At 42.1% G+C, this 14,664-nt stretch overlaps 1 protein-coding gene across 4 annotated transcripts in view; it reads right to left on the reverse strand.

Moving 5' to 3' along the window:
• Nucleotides 1-527: 527 nt before the first annotated feature.
• Nucleotides 528-14,664, reverse strand: part of STUM (stum, mechanosensory transduction mediator homolog) — a 43,803-nt gene continuing 29,666 nt past the window's right edge. The window contains exons 2-4 of one of the 4 annotated variants that reach the window (XM_033144651.1): nucleotides 5,080-5,259; nucleotides 2,442-2,450; nucleotides 528-1,623 (exon numbers count right to left, since the gene is read on the reverse strand). In XM_033144651.1, coding sequence (XP_033000542.1) covers nucleotides 1,589-1,623; nucleotides 2,442-2,450; nucleotides 5,080-5,259 — 224 coding nt within the window. In that variant the 3' untranslated portion in view covers nucleotides 528-1,588. Of the gene's footprint in view, nucleotides 1,624-2,441; nucleotides 2,451-3,314; nucleotides 3,484-5,079; nucleotides 5,260-14,664 lie in introns of those variants that run through there. The other 3 variants (XM_033144650.1, XM_033144652.1, XM_033144654.1) reach the window with 3 other exon arrangements.

Genomic DNA, 14,664 nt, shown 5'->3' on the forward strand with positions numbered 1-14,664 from the left:
TTAGAGCCATTGGTGATTTCCAGTTGCTGAAAGCAAAAAGTATGTTTCCCCACCAGCAGGAAAGTTAACACCATATGAATGAACATCCTTTCATTTAATCATTTTCATAATGGAAAAACACGTAGGAAAAAAACATGGAGCCATTTAACAAATCACATGCTTATCTTTGTCCTTCCTCCAAAATCTCAGGTGGCACTCATGGTTTGCACACACATACACTGCCCTTGCCTCTATTTTGTGCTCACAACAACCCTGTGACAAAGACTGGACTGCAGAAAGTTTAACTGGCCCAAATTCACCCAGTGGCCTTCATGGCTAAGCAAGGATTTGAACCCAGGTCTTCCCAGTGTAATCGATCTACACCTTATGAGCCTGAACCTGAGATCAGGGGTTTTGATCAGCCCTGGCTAGAGGTGACTGAGGGAAAACAATGCCCAAGAGGCTCTAAACAGTGATGGCATTGGTTCACAGATTTAAGGACAGTAAATTTAACTTCCTTTTCTCATCTTGGAATGTTGAGGTGCCAATTAATGCTTAGAATATATGTAAGACTATCTGTGTGCGCCCTAGGAGTGTTGGGCACATAAGCTAGGAAACAGACAGAAGCCACAGCTCTACTGCACACAGGCTACAGAATGCAATCTGTTGTATATACATGTTTCCAGAGTACAGTAACATTTAGTGGCAGTGTCTTCTCAGGGAGCTGGTAGGGGGAGGCTCTCTCTTTCTCTACTTACTATACAACAAGACGGAAAGACTCGTTATTATAATATCTGAGAAACTGTGCCTCCCACTCCCACTCCAGAACAAAGCACCCTCATAAAAACCAAGGAGTGATGATGGATCTTGGCAAGAGCCAGCTTCTCCCGTCCTGGCTGACAACAGATCCAAACTTGTTTTCAGCATTCAGCAGGCAGAAGATGGCAGGATGCATAAACAGCTGAGCCTGAATCACCTTAACAATGACATAGAATGTACAAAAGCAGCAAGCAAAATCTCAGGATGGCTGAGGAAAACTGATTGTCAACGAGCACCATTAAAAACTACATACACACACTCAAGAGAGCAAGAAAGGCCTCAGCTTGAACCCTCCTGCACCCAAGAAATAGTCAAGGGATGCCTCTTGGGAAACAGGTTGTCCCATCCAACTTTTGCTTTTACATCTATAAATGTATCTATAAATATTTCATTTCCTTCTTTGATATTCACACCAGAGCCGTTTCCTCAGCAAGTCACAAAGGAGGCGAAATGCTTCCAAGTGTTCCCCACCTGCAGATGGAGAGAATGGTAACATCTCTAGCTAGCAGGTCCCTTCCCTTTGATGTTTTGCTCCATTGCCATCCTCCTCGGTGACATCTCAGCTTAGCCAATGGCTCCCCTCCCGCTTTTGGAATGGCTTGCCTGTCACGCCGGAGCATTGGCTGTGCTAGTCCCAAAATCCACATGGCAGCGCCTTCACGGTGGTGTTGGCTGTCAAAGTGATCAGTGAAGGTCACTCTCTGCCGCTCTGCACCTCCGCTCCGCTGGACAGAGGAAAAAGAAGGACAAAAACGAAGTTATCTTTGTGCGTCATTGGTGCCAAACCGCATCACAAGTGCTGAGGGATCCTATGTTCGTTGTACCCTGTGAGAGGCAGAAGAAGAAGGTTCCCACAGGTTATTTTGTAGTTGAAACTCAAATGAAAGCCATCATGCAAAATAATACCGGTAATACTCTTGTGGTCCCTTTGAGCCATAAGACTCCAAGGGATCAGCCCCCTGTGAGATTGCATGGAGCCAGTGTGAAGGTATAAATCAAACAAAGGAAGTGGAAGGCATCTTCAGAGGGATCCTCATGCAAGACGGTGTTCATTGTGTAGTTCTGTGACTGCAATGAGTGCACAAATGTTTTACTTTTACCTGCATGGTTTTGTTTCTTTACAAAGTTTTGTATTAAGACTAGACAGATAGAATTCACATAAGGCTAAATGAGCAAAACATGACTACTACTACTTCAGCTAACTATTTCCAGCATAATTCTTCCATGCGCAAGTGGTTACTGGAACACTTAGGAATACATTCCAAGTGAGCCAAATGTTACATGATAAGAGTCTTTCAGTGCACTTCTAATGATTTCCTAACAAAACAAAAACTAGTCTGCAACAAGAACATTTGAAATCTGAGAAAATCTTTGGTCGTATAACACCTGAACACATTAGAATAGCTTTTACATTATCCTAGTATTACTACCAGGGAGTAAAATATAACCAAGTGAAGGAAAGCAAAATTACTTCACAGGGTCAGAAATTTGAGCATGTAGAACATGCACATCCCAACTATAAATTGGGAAGAGGACCCCATCTTATACTCTAGATTTCTGATGGATTTTACCTTAGAAAACGCAATGCTAAGTTATCAGTGTACAGTAAAAATAAGAAAAAGAGGTGTGTGAGAGAAACATACCTTGTGAAACTTTTGTTGTTCATTTAGAGAATGTGAAAGAAACATAAAAAAGAGAGAAAAGGAAAGACGTAACTATCAGGAATATTCAAAGCACATCAATAACGGAAAAACACAAGCAAGTAAAGTAATAAGCAATTAAACAGAAATTTACTACAATTAGGAATGGGCTTGCAAAACTAATAGAGGATTTCCCCCCAGCTCCATAAACTGCAAGAATTTACATTTGGTTTTTATGAATGAAGTAATCTACAACAAAATTATAAATTTAAAAGCTTGTGCCTACTTCAAGCTAAGACAATAAGACTTGGTGCATGGAGCACAACTTTACTTAGCAGCACAACTATGTCATGCATGTGTTTTAGTTAAGAGAAGTGGACATAAAACAGAAGGTACAGAAGAACACTACACAAAGTTCACTTTTAAGACCTTGAGCCTATGCACACTTGATTGGAAGCAAGAGCAAAGTGATACACATTAGGGCAAAGAAACACAACTTCACATGTTCAGTGACGGTATCTGAGCTGGCAGCAGGGGCACCATCTGGGGTGGCTATGGGGCGCCCCAGAATTTTTTCAAGAAATATTGGAGGTATGGTCATGTTGACTTGCCCTCTCTGCTAGTACAGAAACTGCAAACTTCAGTGTGATTTTTCTTCCCATTTGTAAACAGAGAACAATGACAGCAACACCACTTGGTGAAAAGGGCAAATAACTGATAAGTGGAGGGTTGTATGTCACAGTATCCAACACGGTTTGAGTTGAAATCACAGAAAGCTTTGAGAAGAGGGGGTGCCTTAAATGGCAGGTGTCTCATCAAGCTGAACTTTAAGCCCCAATGCAGAGCTGCCTTTTCCCAGCTCTTAAATATGCACATTCTCTTAACATTAGGTCTACCTCTCAGACAGAAAGTGAAAACAAATGCATGTGGCTGGAAATACACACAATGCATCATTTCTGGGTCTGTGCCTCTTCAGAAAGTTGGTGTGAGGTAGGTAGCAAGCTTCAATGCTCCTTCATTTCAGAAACTTCCTGCAAGTAGAAAGCTAGAATGTGCAAAAAGTAAGGTCATCTTTCTTGCTGGCTTTCCAGGGGCAGATGAAAAATTAAAAAGACATTGAAACATGATATTCTCCTTCTGAAATGGTAGTGTAACAGGAATACTTCATTGTGTGGTGCTTCCAGACATGGACATCAGCACATAGATCCACATTGCATGCCCCCTCATAGTGGATGAAGGCATTTTCTGTGGCAGATCCTAAACTGTGGAATTCCCTTCCTGAAGGTTCATCTGCTGCCTTCACTGTATAGCTTTCATCATATCTCTTTATTCTGCCCCTTGACACATGAAATACACATTTTTAGGACCCACTTTGTTTTCTCTGATTGTAAATTACTTTGACAAGATTTAAATATTGTATTTTTATATTGCGGTACTCCACCATGGAGACCTTATTGTATAGAGTGAGTAAGAAATCCTTTATTCTTATTTTTTTCATTATTATTAATAGCAACAACGAATGCTTGAATGCACAGAGGCATGGCAAAGCCCATCATTTGGATGCCCTCTAGAGGCCTTCTACGTCCTATCCAATGAAATGATCAAAATACTTTGAAAGAAGGCAGAAACTGGGTTCGCTAATAGGCCAAATTTGTTTTCTGATCTGTTTCTTTCCAGCTGACATAAAGGAGTGACACAAAATGAACATTTTTCTTAAAAAGAAAAAGAAAGATACACGAGCTGCTTGCATACAGAAGGCTTAGTCAGGCACAGTTTTAGACAGATAATTGGTTCTATTAATTCATTGTGTCTCTTATCAAAAGCTGCTGTCCACCCACCTTCACACATGAAAGGGTGGCAGACCTGTGTTGCTGTGGCTCTCTGGAAGAACAAACGTGGGCATGGGCTTTTGGAAGCTCCGTGCAGTCATAAAAATACAGCAGCCCTGTAATAGCTGTCAGGTTCAGAGACCTAGGATTACTCTTGGGCTGAAAAGTGGACTGCAAGATTGCAAATTAACCTCTAATTACTACTCCCTAATGCAGGGGTAGCCACCTTGGTTCCTAACAAATCCTTTAAATCAGCAACCTGCCACCGTTGGCACCCAGCTGACACTCTAAATCAGTGTTTCCCAAAACTGGATCTCCAGCTATTTCTGGACTACAATTCCCATCATGCCTGACTGCTGGTCTTGCCAGCTAGGGATGATGGGAGCTGTAGTCCAAAAACACCTGGAGACCCAAGTTTGGGAAACCCTGCTCTAAACAGTGGGAAGCCTCAAAGTGGGGCCAGGATTTTTGAGTAGGAAGCGTTCATACTCTTCCTACTCAAAATTCTGGCCCCACTTTGTGGTGGGTATGTCCCTCTCAAAAGCAGTTCTGTGAAGCCTCATGTTGCACCCAACTGGGAGAGCAGAGTAGGTCAAACCGTGCACTTTTTATCAAGGAGAAGGAAGAGCGGATGGGGCAAGGACGCAAACCCTATATTTAGCCCTTGCAGTCAGATCCCACCAACAGGACAAACCACAAGATAATAGCCTTAGCTTGTTGTTGCCAGATAGCAAAGCGGTTTTCGCAGTAAACTTCTGCAAGCGGATGCCCATAAAAAGAATGAAAAGAGAGGCTATTGCATCTGTACTTACTGGCAAGAATGACCATGTCCATTCCCCAAAATATACTCATGATCCAGCCAACCATCACAATCGCTGTGAGGATCTGAATCAGAGCTGCTGCAATGTTCAACCAGAACACACAGCAGATGTGCCTGTCGGGGAGGTCGGTCCGAGCTCCACACAACACCGTGAAGGCAGACACAAATGTCCCTGTGGAAAGAAAGAGCATCAGTGAGGATGTGGAAGGAAGCAGAAGAGGGTCACATGCCAAACAAAACAAGAACATATCAAACCAACTTCATTTCATTTCATCTATATATATATAAATGTTCCCTTTGTGTGGGTGGGCGTTACCAACTTGCTCCGTAACCGCTGGACCAAACAGCATCAAATTAGGACACAGCATTCCATGACCATCAGGGAATAACATGGGATAATTATTATTTTTTAAAAAAAAAACACACCTGACATACCGGTACCTAAAATAAAGAATAAACGCAAAAAATTGGTGCGCCTATTAGATGTCACCAGCAACAGCACTGACATCACAACCAGCAACCAATAGAAAGGCGCCACCCAACTCTCGAGGCAACAACTTACAGCCATTTGTGGCTTAATTTTCAGCCGCCGCCTCAAGGGGCCCGACAACGCATAACAAGCAGGCAGCTGTTCGCAGAGAGGCTGGGGGGCAGGGGGGGGGTGATAGAGCTGCTACTACATGACCAAACCTCAAGAAACAGGAGAGAAGCCGGGCTTTAAGGCCAGACGGTGTGGCGAGGCCAGGTTGCTATGGTAACGCGGGGCAAAAATGGAGGCCACCCGAAGAAGCCATCTGTGTGTGCATGCGCGCCTTCCCAGGCCACAGCAATCAACAGCCACTTTCCAGAACGTGAGCTCCATTTGCAATTATACAGCAGTAAGCGACAGAGTTTTGGGGTGACCAGGGAAAGTGCAGGGGAGGGGAAGGTAGCAGGCAGAAACGGGGGGAAAGATGGAGAGGAGGCAGGCGGAAATTCAACGGGAGAAGCTGTGTGGAGGGAGGACGAAATGGGGGAAAGACAGAGAGGAGGCAAGCGGAAATTCAACGGGAGAAGCTGTGGGCATGGACAGTTTACATATATATATATATCTTCCTTTTCCATTTCACTAAAAAGCCACCACAACGTGTGGCCGGGCCAGCTAGTTTCTTTATAGAAGTATTTACATAGTGCTAGTTTGATTTTTTTTAAAACAACCACCACCACCGCAGTTTACAAAATTGGTACATAAAAACATACCAAAAAACTATATAGAATTGTAGAGTTGGAAGGAATCCCCAAGGGTTATTTAGTCCAACCCTCTGCAATGCAGGAATATTAACTAGATCATTACATGACAGATGGCCATCTAGCCTCTGTTTTAAACCTCCAAGGAAGAAGAGTCCACAACCTCCCTAAAAAGTTCTTCCTGGTGTTTAGTTGGAATCTCCTTTCTTGTAACTTGAATCCATTGTTTCGGGTCATACCCTCCAGAACAGGAGAAAGCAAGCTTGCTCCATCTTCCATGTGACAGCCCTTTAGACATTTGAAGATGGCTATCCTACCGGTATTCCCTCTTTTCCAGGCTAAATCTAACTAACTCCCTTAACTGTTCCCCATAAGGCTTGGTTTCCAGACCCCTGATCAGCTTGTCTACCCTCCTCTACCAGGGAAGGCTGGCGGGTACAGGGAATGGAAAACTCTTTTGCAGGTAAAACTGAATCCCCAAATGTGTTTGATCATGTTAATGAAACACAGAGCTCTGTAGTTGTGTTATATGAAGAACTCTTTGTCACTTGGTCACAATCAGTTTTAATGGTAAACCCTTCACAAAGGTTAATACTCTGCTTGTAGAAAATACATTTTACAGAAACCTGTTTTTGATATGATGCATTTGATACAAGTGGTACAAATTATGCAATAGTTTAAAAAAAAAAAACCTGAAGGAATTGTTGGGAGCACTTTAAACTTTCTGGGAAAAGAAAATGGAAAAGCAGGATCAATGGACTGGAAGAGACATGCCTGCCTCCATAAATTTCAGCCATGGAAAACCCATCAAATCCACAGTCTACTGATATCATGAATATCTAAGCATCCAAGGAACATACACAACATTAGGGTGAAGACATGGGCTAATCTAGTGCTTTAGTTTCTTTATTGCTGCTATGACTTTTGGTTATTGTTGTTTTAATTCAACTGTCCTGGGAAAATAATATCAGAGGAGGCTTCAACCTTCTAGTGCTCATTTCCTAATACAGCAGAGAGGCAGGTGGGTGATCAGGCAGAGGTGAAAGCAGTGTTGGATATGAAGCTTCAAGCACTTTAATTTTTGGGGAGGTGGATGCTAGTCTCCCAGGCCTCTTGAGAAAGACAACCCACCTAAGAACTCCCACCAGTGAGGGGGGAAATTGTGCCATCCCTGCCCATTTTAAAAAAATCTCAAACCTTTTGCAAACTCAAATTAAGTTGCTCTCTTCTATTGTATAAGATCTCAAGACACTCCCCCCCTCTTTTCCTGCTGTTGCCTTTATTTCCAACTCCCACTTTCTCCAAACTCTCCTCAAGCTAGTTTAGAAGCACTGCAGAGAAAAAGAGTGGGTGGGAGCCCCTGAGGTCGAAGAAAGCAACTGTATATTGAAGCTGGAAGGTGGTAGTGGGAAGAAAAGATGGGGAGACTCTTCTTTTAATGAGATAATATCCTTGAGGGCTTGATTTTCACAAGACTGAACAGCTGTAGAAGCCCAAGGGTGAGATGATCCATTTTATAAGCAGTGCCTGCTTGTAGGCGGGGGGGGGGGGGAGGGAATTCAATTCACTTAATGTTTAAATATGAATTTACTTAATTCGCACTTCCTGAAACAATAAGCGAATCAAAACACAGCCATTCTTTGAATTCAACCCATCTCCCAATTTTGCGGTGCAGTTCTCCAGACACATAATGTGTACAAAAAAATGCACATACTAGGGTAAAGTGTGCAAAAAAATCTGTGTTGTCAAATGTGTTGTCAAAAATCGTTTTGCAAAAGCGTTCATATTAGGCAAAATTGCACAAAACATGTATATAAGGGGAAATGTGCACTAAAAGAAGAAGAAGAAGAAGAGTTTGGATTTGATATCCTGCTTTATCACTACCTGAAGGAGTCTCAAAGCGGCTAACATTCTCCTTTCCCTTCCTCCCCCACAACAAACACTCTGTGAGGTGAGTGGGGCTGAGAGACTTCAAAGAAGTGTGACTAGCCCAAGGTCACCCAGCAGCTGCATGTGGAGGAGTGGAGACGCGAACCCATTTCCCCAGATTACGAGTCTACCGCTCTTAACCACTACACCACACTGACAGGTGAATTTTCATAAGAACCAAAGAAACAACAACTACTAAACAGAATTTGAAGAAGTGTGCATGCACACGAAAGCTCATACCAATAACAAGCTTGGTTGGTCTCTAAGGTGCTACTGGAAGGAATTTTTTTATTTTGTTTCGAATACGGCAGACCAACACAGCTACCTACCTGTAACTAGAATTTTTAAAGGCAGAATCAGGAATTCAAGACGACCAAACTGCTTTAAACTGTGCCCCTAAATGATCATGTGTGCAGCCTGGGAGTTTATAAGTGTGTGATGTTGTATTGTGTTTTTACAACTTTTTGTTGGGAGCCGCCCAGAGCGGCTGGGGCAACCCACTCAGATGGGCAGCATATAAATTATTAACAGCAGCAGCAGCAGCAACAACAACAACAACAACACTTGAAATTCAGTAATCAGTGAGTGAAGTCAGAGCTGGGCTTGGTAAGTGAATTGTTTGGACATCAGGCCACAGGAAACACTGGGGTCCTAAAGAGCTACACCTCCGACCTTGCGCTTTAGTGCACTTTTCCTGCTTTCATTTTATTTTCAAGTCCTTGAAATCTCCACAGCTTGCTCCTTTTCCTCTATCAACAAGGATGCATCTTTCCTGTGGTGGGCTCAGCTGTGACCAGGTAGTTCCTAGAAGTAATTTTTTTTTTGCACAATACCACATAGTAAGTATGGGTGGGTTAAAGAACTCCCCCCCAAAGGCAAATGTGAAAACTTTGCAAGGAGGCTTAGCCATGTGTCTCCTGCTGTGGATAAACCAGAAGAGTTGCTGAATGTTGTTGTTGTTGTTCAGTCATTCAGTCGTGTCCGACTCTTCGTGACCCCATGGACCAGAGCACACCAGGCACGCCTATCCTTCACTGCCTCTCGCAGTTTGGCCAAACTCATGTTAGTAGCTTCGAGAACACTGTCCAACCATCTCATCCTCTGTCGTCCCCTTCTCCTTGTGCCCTCCATCTTTCCCAACATCAGGGTCTTTTCCAAGGAGTCTTCTCTTCTCATGAGGTGGCCAAAGTACTGGAGCCTCAACTTCAGGATCTGTCCTTCTAGTGAGCACTCAGAGCTGATTTCCTTGAGAATGGATAGGTTTGATCTTCTTGCAGTCCATTATTACCAACCTCATAAACAAACATCTGTTTATACCTTGGGCAAAAAAAAAAAGTAATGGGGAATTTTTAAAAAGATTCATGTTCCTGTTTGGTTCCAGTTAGGCAACATACTACTTCACAAATTGAGAGGTTATACCTTTGGGAAAAGGTAAATGAGATTCAAAATGCAATACCTAATTGCTAACGTAGTGGTAGGTGTTATTGAATGACTCAGCCACTGGCAGTGAGCCAACTCTCTGGTTCTTTGACCCAGTGCTGCAGTTTCTACTTGATACCATGTTTGGTTATATTGCTATTCTAAATGTTCAGGTTCTTACTTCCCCACACGGTCACATCAGGCTAGAATGACAAGAGCTGGTGCAGACTCTTCTGAAAGGCTTCACTCATACAAATAAATGTTTTCCCCCCTCACCTCCACAAATCACAGAGAAGGAAAAGTGATCTTCCACGAGTGTCGCCTTTACACAGCTCATGTAAGTAGGCTCCCTCCCAAGGGGAGTTATTTTCTTGGGTATGCTGGCTCCAGCTCTAATGAACTTTTCAGACACCAGCACTTCAAATGTTATTCTTAGCGGTATACTAACGTTAGCTGATCCAGAGCCAAGCAGGGCATTCTCTCATTCCCACATAACACTGCAGAGTAGACCTGCAAATGTTTGAGCACTAAAAAAAATAGCTTCATAAGCATACACACACTTGTGTGGTACAGATGGGCCACACTTAGTCTCTGAAGAAGTATCTTTCAAAAGGTTGGACTCACCCACGTTTACTGTGTAATATTGTGCCAAAAAAAAAAAAACCCTTCTAGGAACTACCTGATCACAGATGAGCCCACCCCAGGAAAGATTCTTTCAACTGTCAGCTGTGATGATATGGTAAGGGCCCCTTAAGATGACCTGTTTATTGAACATTCATGCCTATTTGCTTGCAGAAAGCTTGTGCAGAGGTTATATACAATGCCCGTTCTCTGAGCACCTGTTCCTATTTCATAGAATCATAGAATCATAGAGTTGGAAGAGACCACAAAGGCCATCCAGTCCAACCCCCTGCCAAGCAGGAAACACCATCAAAGCATTCCTGACAGATGGCTGTCAAGCCTCCGCTTAAAGACCTCCAAAGAAGGAGACTCCACCACACTCCTTGGCAGCAAATTCCACTGTCGAACAGCTCTCACTGTCAGGAAGTTCTTCCTAATGTTTAGGTGGAATCTTCTTTCTTGTAGTTTGAATCCATTGCCCCATGTCCACTTTTCTGGAGCAGCAGAAAACAACCTTTCACCCTCCTCTATATGACATCCTTTTATATATTTGAACATGGCTATCATATCACCCCTTAACCTTCTCTTCTCCAGGCTGAACATACCCAGCTCCCCAAGCCGTTCCTCGTAAGGCATCGTTTCCAGGCCTTTGACTTTGATTTGTTTGCAGGGAGGTTATACAACAGGGAGCATTCATCCAGATTTGTGTACATGGGGGTTGTTTGGCTTTCCATCGACTGATTGTTTCCCCATCACATCCAGAATTCTGTTCCCAGAGTGGCTAACCTAATATTTCCAAGGGCTGGACATGACTGCAACCCCCCAGCAAGTGGTACTCAGAGGCACACTAGTCAGACTAATCAGAATATTGTCTTCTGTAGATATAGTACATATTGTCTCTGATACTGGAGGCAACATAGCTGTCATGACTAGCAGTCATTGGTAGCCTTATTTCCTATCAATTTGGCTAATCCTCTACATCTTGTGGTAGCAAGATGTATGTGCTGTGTGAAGTCACACTTACCTTTGTCTGTCCTGAATTGCCTCAGTATTATTATTGTTTGTAATAACTTACCATATCTTTGCTGTTTCCTAGCCACTTAAGGCTGAAAAAGATGTCCTAATAACTGTCACTGCAGTGACAGACAGATCTCTCAGGTATTATCTACAGTGGTAACTCCGGTTACAAACTTAATTCGTTCCGGAGGTCTGTTCTTAACCCGAAACCATTCTTAACCCAAGGCACAATTTCACTAATGGGGCGTCCCGCTGCCGCCACGCCACTGCCGCGCAACTTCCGCTCGCATCCCAGGGCAAAGTTCGCTACCAGGAGCACTTACTTCCGGGAGCTCATTACCCGAAGTGTTCGTAAGGAGGACGGTACATAATCTGAAGCGTTTGTAAGGAGGATGGTACGTAACCCAAGGTTCCACTGTACTGTGAGGCACTGACAGAGACACTCCAAAACTGGCTGTGCTCTTGACTGAAAGTAGTCTATCTGGTGGCTGAAGGTTATTTGCAACAGTTAACTCCTCTTGATTGGTTCAAGGTTTGTACTCCAAACTATCAGTCAAGGGCTTGACTGGAGTTTGCTGTTTTCATGGGTTGCTATCAAATTACTTAGGAGGCCTTCATAAATGGCATAGGAGTGTGCATAAGGAAAGCACATCACAAACTGAGTTAAAACATTACTAGCTCAGTCAGCAGAGCATGCGACTTTTAATCTCAGGGTCATGGGTTCAAGCCCCACATTGGGCAAAAGATTCCTGCATTGCAGGGGGTTGGAATAATGACCATCGTGGTCCCCTCCAACTCTATAATTCTATGATTCTATTATCTCTAAGAGTCAGTGCCATAAGAAATGCAGATAAAAAGGAATTATTAAGTGAAGTGGAAAGTGGGGAGGAACCCAAGAAGAAAAAAAGTACCCAAAAATGTGATGGATTCCAGGTGTTGATACTAAGACCTCTTTCCGGGGATTTGTTTGATATAAATCTAGGTGTCTTTCTTAAAACAAGATCAGTCAAAACTAAACAGAGCACAATGGTTTTTTTTTTTTAATGGAGCCGTACCCTGTGCCTCATTGTCTCCTCACACACAAGCCGCCTTGAGCACTTTAAAAAATAAATATGCAATATAAAGGTGAAAGAGAAATGCTAGAAAGAATTAAAATAAATAATCCAAAATTAGAATGAAGATTTCAGAATATATGCTTCTGCTGGCTTCATCCCTATGTCCCTTCAAAAAGCAAATATTGATAATGAGTTATTTTGAATTCCCTATTAATATAAGCTGTATAGCAGAAGCCTTTACACTAAACGTCAGAATTGACCATACTGAATACAGACATCCCCCCCCCCCAATTAGAAGCCGTGCCTTGGTTTCCAAACGTTTTGGAAGTCAAATGGACTTCCAGAACAGATTCTGTTTGACTTCCAAGGTACCATTGTACTTTTGTTCAGGAGGCTACAGTCCAGCCATGCCGAAAACCCAAATACAAACCAAAGGTTTATACATACACACACAGACAGACACACACTCGAGTAAATAAAATACATTGTGGCACTGCAAGGGTACATGGCGACAGGAAAAAGCGCTTGAGCATGGTGTGGGGCAGGGCCAATGTGGACTGCCCTAGAGGAGGGCTGCTGCTGGGACAGAGTCCCAAGCAGGGTGGATAAAAATCAATGATTTTTTTTTTGAAAAAAATCAAAAAAATCAGATTTTTTTTATTTAAATCAGATTTTTTAAAATAAAATGCTTTTGGGTGAAAATATATTACCATCCAAAGGTTATTCAATCATGAAATAAAGATTAGTTTTTTAATTATGTAGAATAAGGCTGTATATGTTTAATTTTTTTGGTAAATAAATTCCATTAATCCATTCACAATGTCATTTATGCTCTTCCAGAGGTTTTTGTATGATTATTGGGCAGTTTCTCTGCCTACAAGATATTATCACAGATGCTTGGTTTACTTTTGCAGTTCTCAAAACTGAATTTGACTCAGCAGAGATCCCATGCCCCTTTTTCACAGCAAAAATGTTATAACATGAACAGAGTTGAGAAAAAGACCTTAATCCTATTGTTCTACAAACCTATGAATACAGAATCAACCCCTTCAGTATTAAGTTTCAAGAAGTTCAGTGAATAGAATAGAAACAATATTTTTCTGATTGTTTGGAGTGGAATGGATCTAATAAATCTATTTAAATTGTTATTATTAAGGTAATGATTATTTTTCTCCTTCCTAAGTACAACAGAAAAGTTGTCCAAATATGAATTATTATCCTATTAAACTGGGGATAAAAAAACTAATATGAAAAGTTGTTATTCTAAAAATCTTCATCTACTTGCATATTAAAGTTATACCAGCAATAATTAGTCTTTATGTAGAAAACTGTGATTTAAATCAAGCCTTAATGACTAGTGATTTAAATCATGATTTAAATCAGTTTGATTTAAATCAAATCCACCCTGGTCCCAAAGGCCAGACAGAAAAGTCTGGAGGGCCACATTCAGTCCCCAGCCTTAAGGTACCTCACCCCCATGGCACTGATTTCTAGATGCAATTCTTTATCTTATTTTTATTTTACTATGTTCTGAGTTTCTTCAATTGAGATAAATCCCAAATCCATGTGGTGGGAGAATTCCAAGACCAAAAACAAGTATGACCAAGAACTTCCAACCTGATGACTCTTCCCTTTTTCTACGTTAGCAAGGGAAAACATGGGTTACAAGGAAAACAACAAAGATGTGGGTATTAGGCATGTCCTTGGACTTTTAGAGAACCCACATCAGTATGTTGTTAAAGCAAAGCTTCTTCTCTCCAAAGTCAACAGCCCAGCTGGCAACAACAATGAAACACAGAAGAATTAATGATAGGAGATCCATTTCCAGAGTATGTAATCTAAAGGATAGTTCCTGTATCTGCTTTTCTGCATGAGAGCATTGCCTTCCCTGCAGCCCCTTTGTGGTTATTATCAGCCATCTAAATGTCTCTGTTTCATGAAACTAACAGCCCAGATGACATTCTATGGCTTATAGCCCATCACAGCCATCAGATCCCAAATGTCTGTCCTATTACAATTCACTGCTGATAAAGGAGCTTGTTTCTATTTTCTCCCTTTTTATAGCCCACAGACCTCAATAGTTTTCTACTGACAGACATCCCACTGCTCTGATTATGAGCACACTGTTTTACAGTTTTGCTCTAATAGCCTACTTGCTTTAAAAACTGTTGTGTATTAAGTAAGATATTCTGTCAGCCGGGTGGAGTAATGTCATTGGTCAATTTAAAGAGTACAAGCACAATCCACAGCCTGATTGGGTCCCGCCGGAAAGTTTGAATATTATTGGTTCCCGCTTAAATGTATCTTTC

This window comes from Lacerta agilis, chromosome 3 (assembly GCF_009819535.1).
Source record: "Lacerta agilis isolate rLacAgi1 chromosome 3, rLacAgi1.pri, whole genome shotgun sequence".
NCBI classification, from domain to species: domain Eukaryota; kingdom Metazoa; phylum Chordata; class Lepidosauria; order Squamata; family Lacertidae; genus Lacerta; species Lacerta agilis.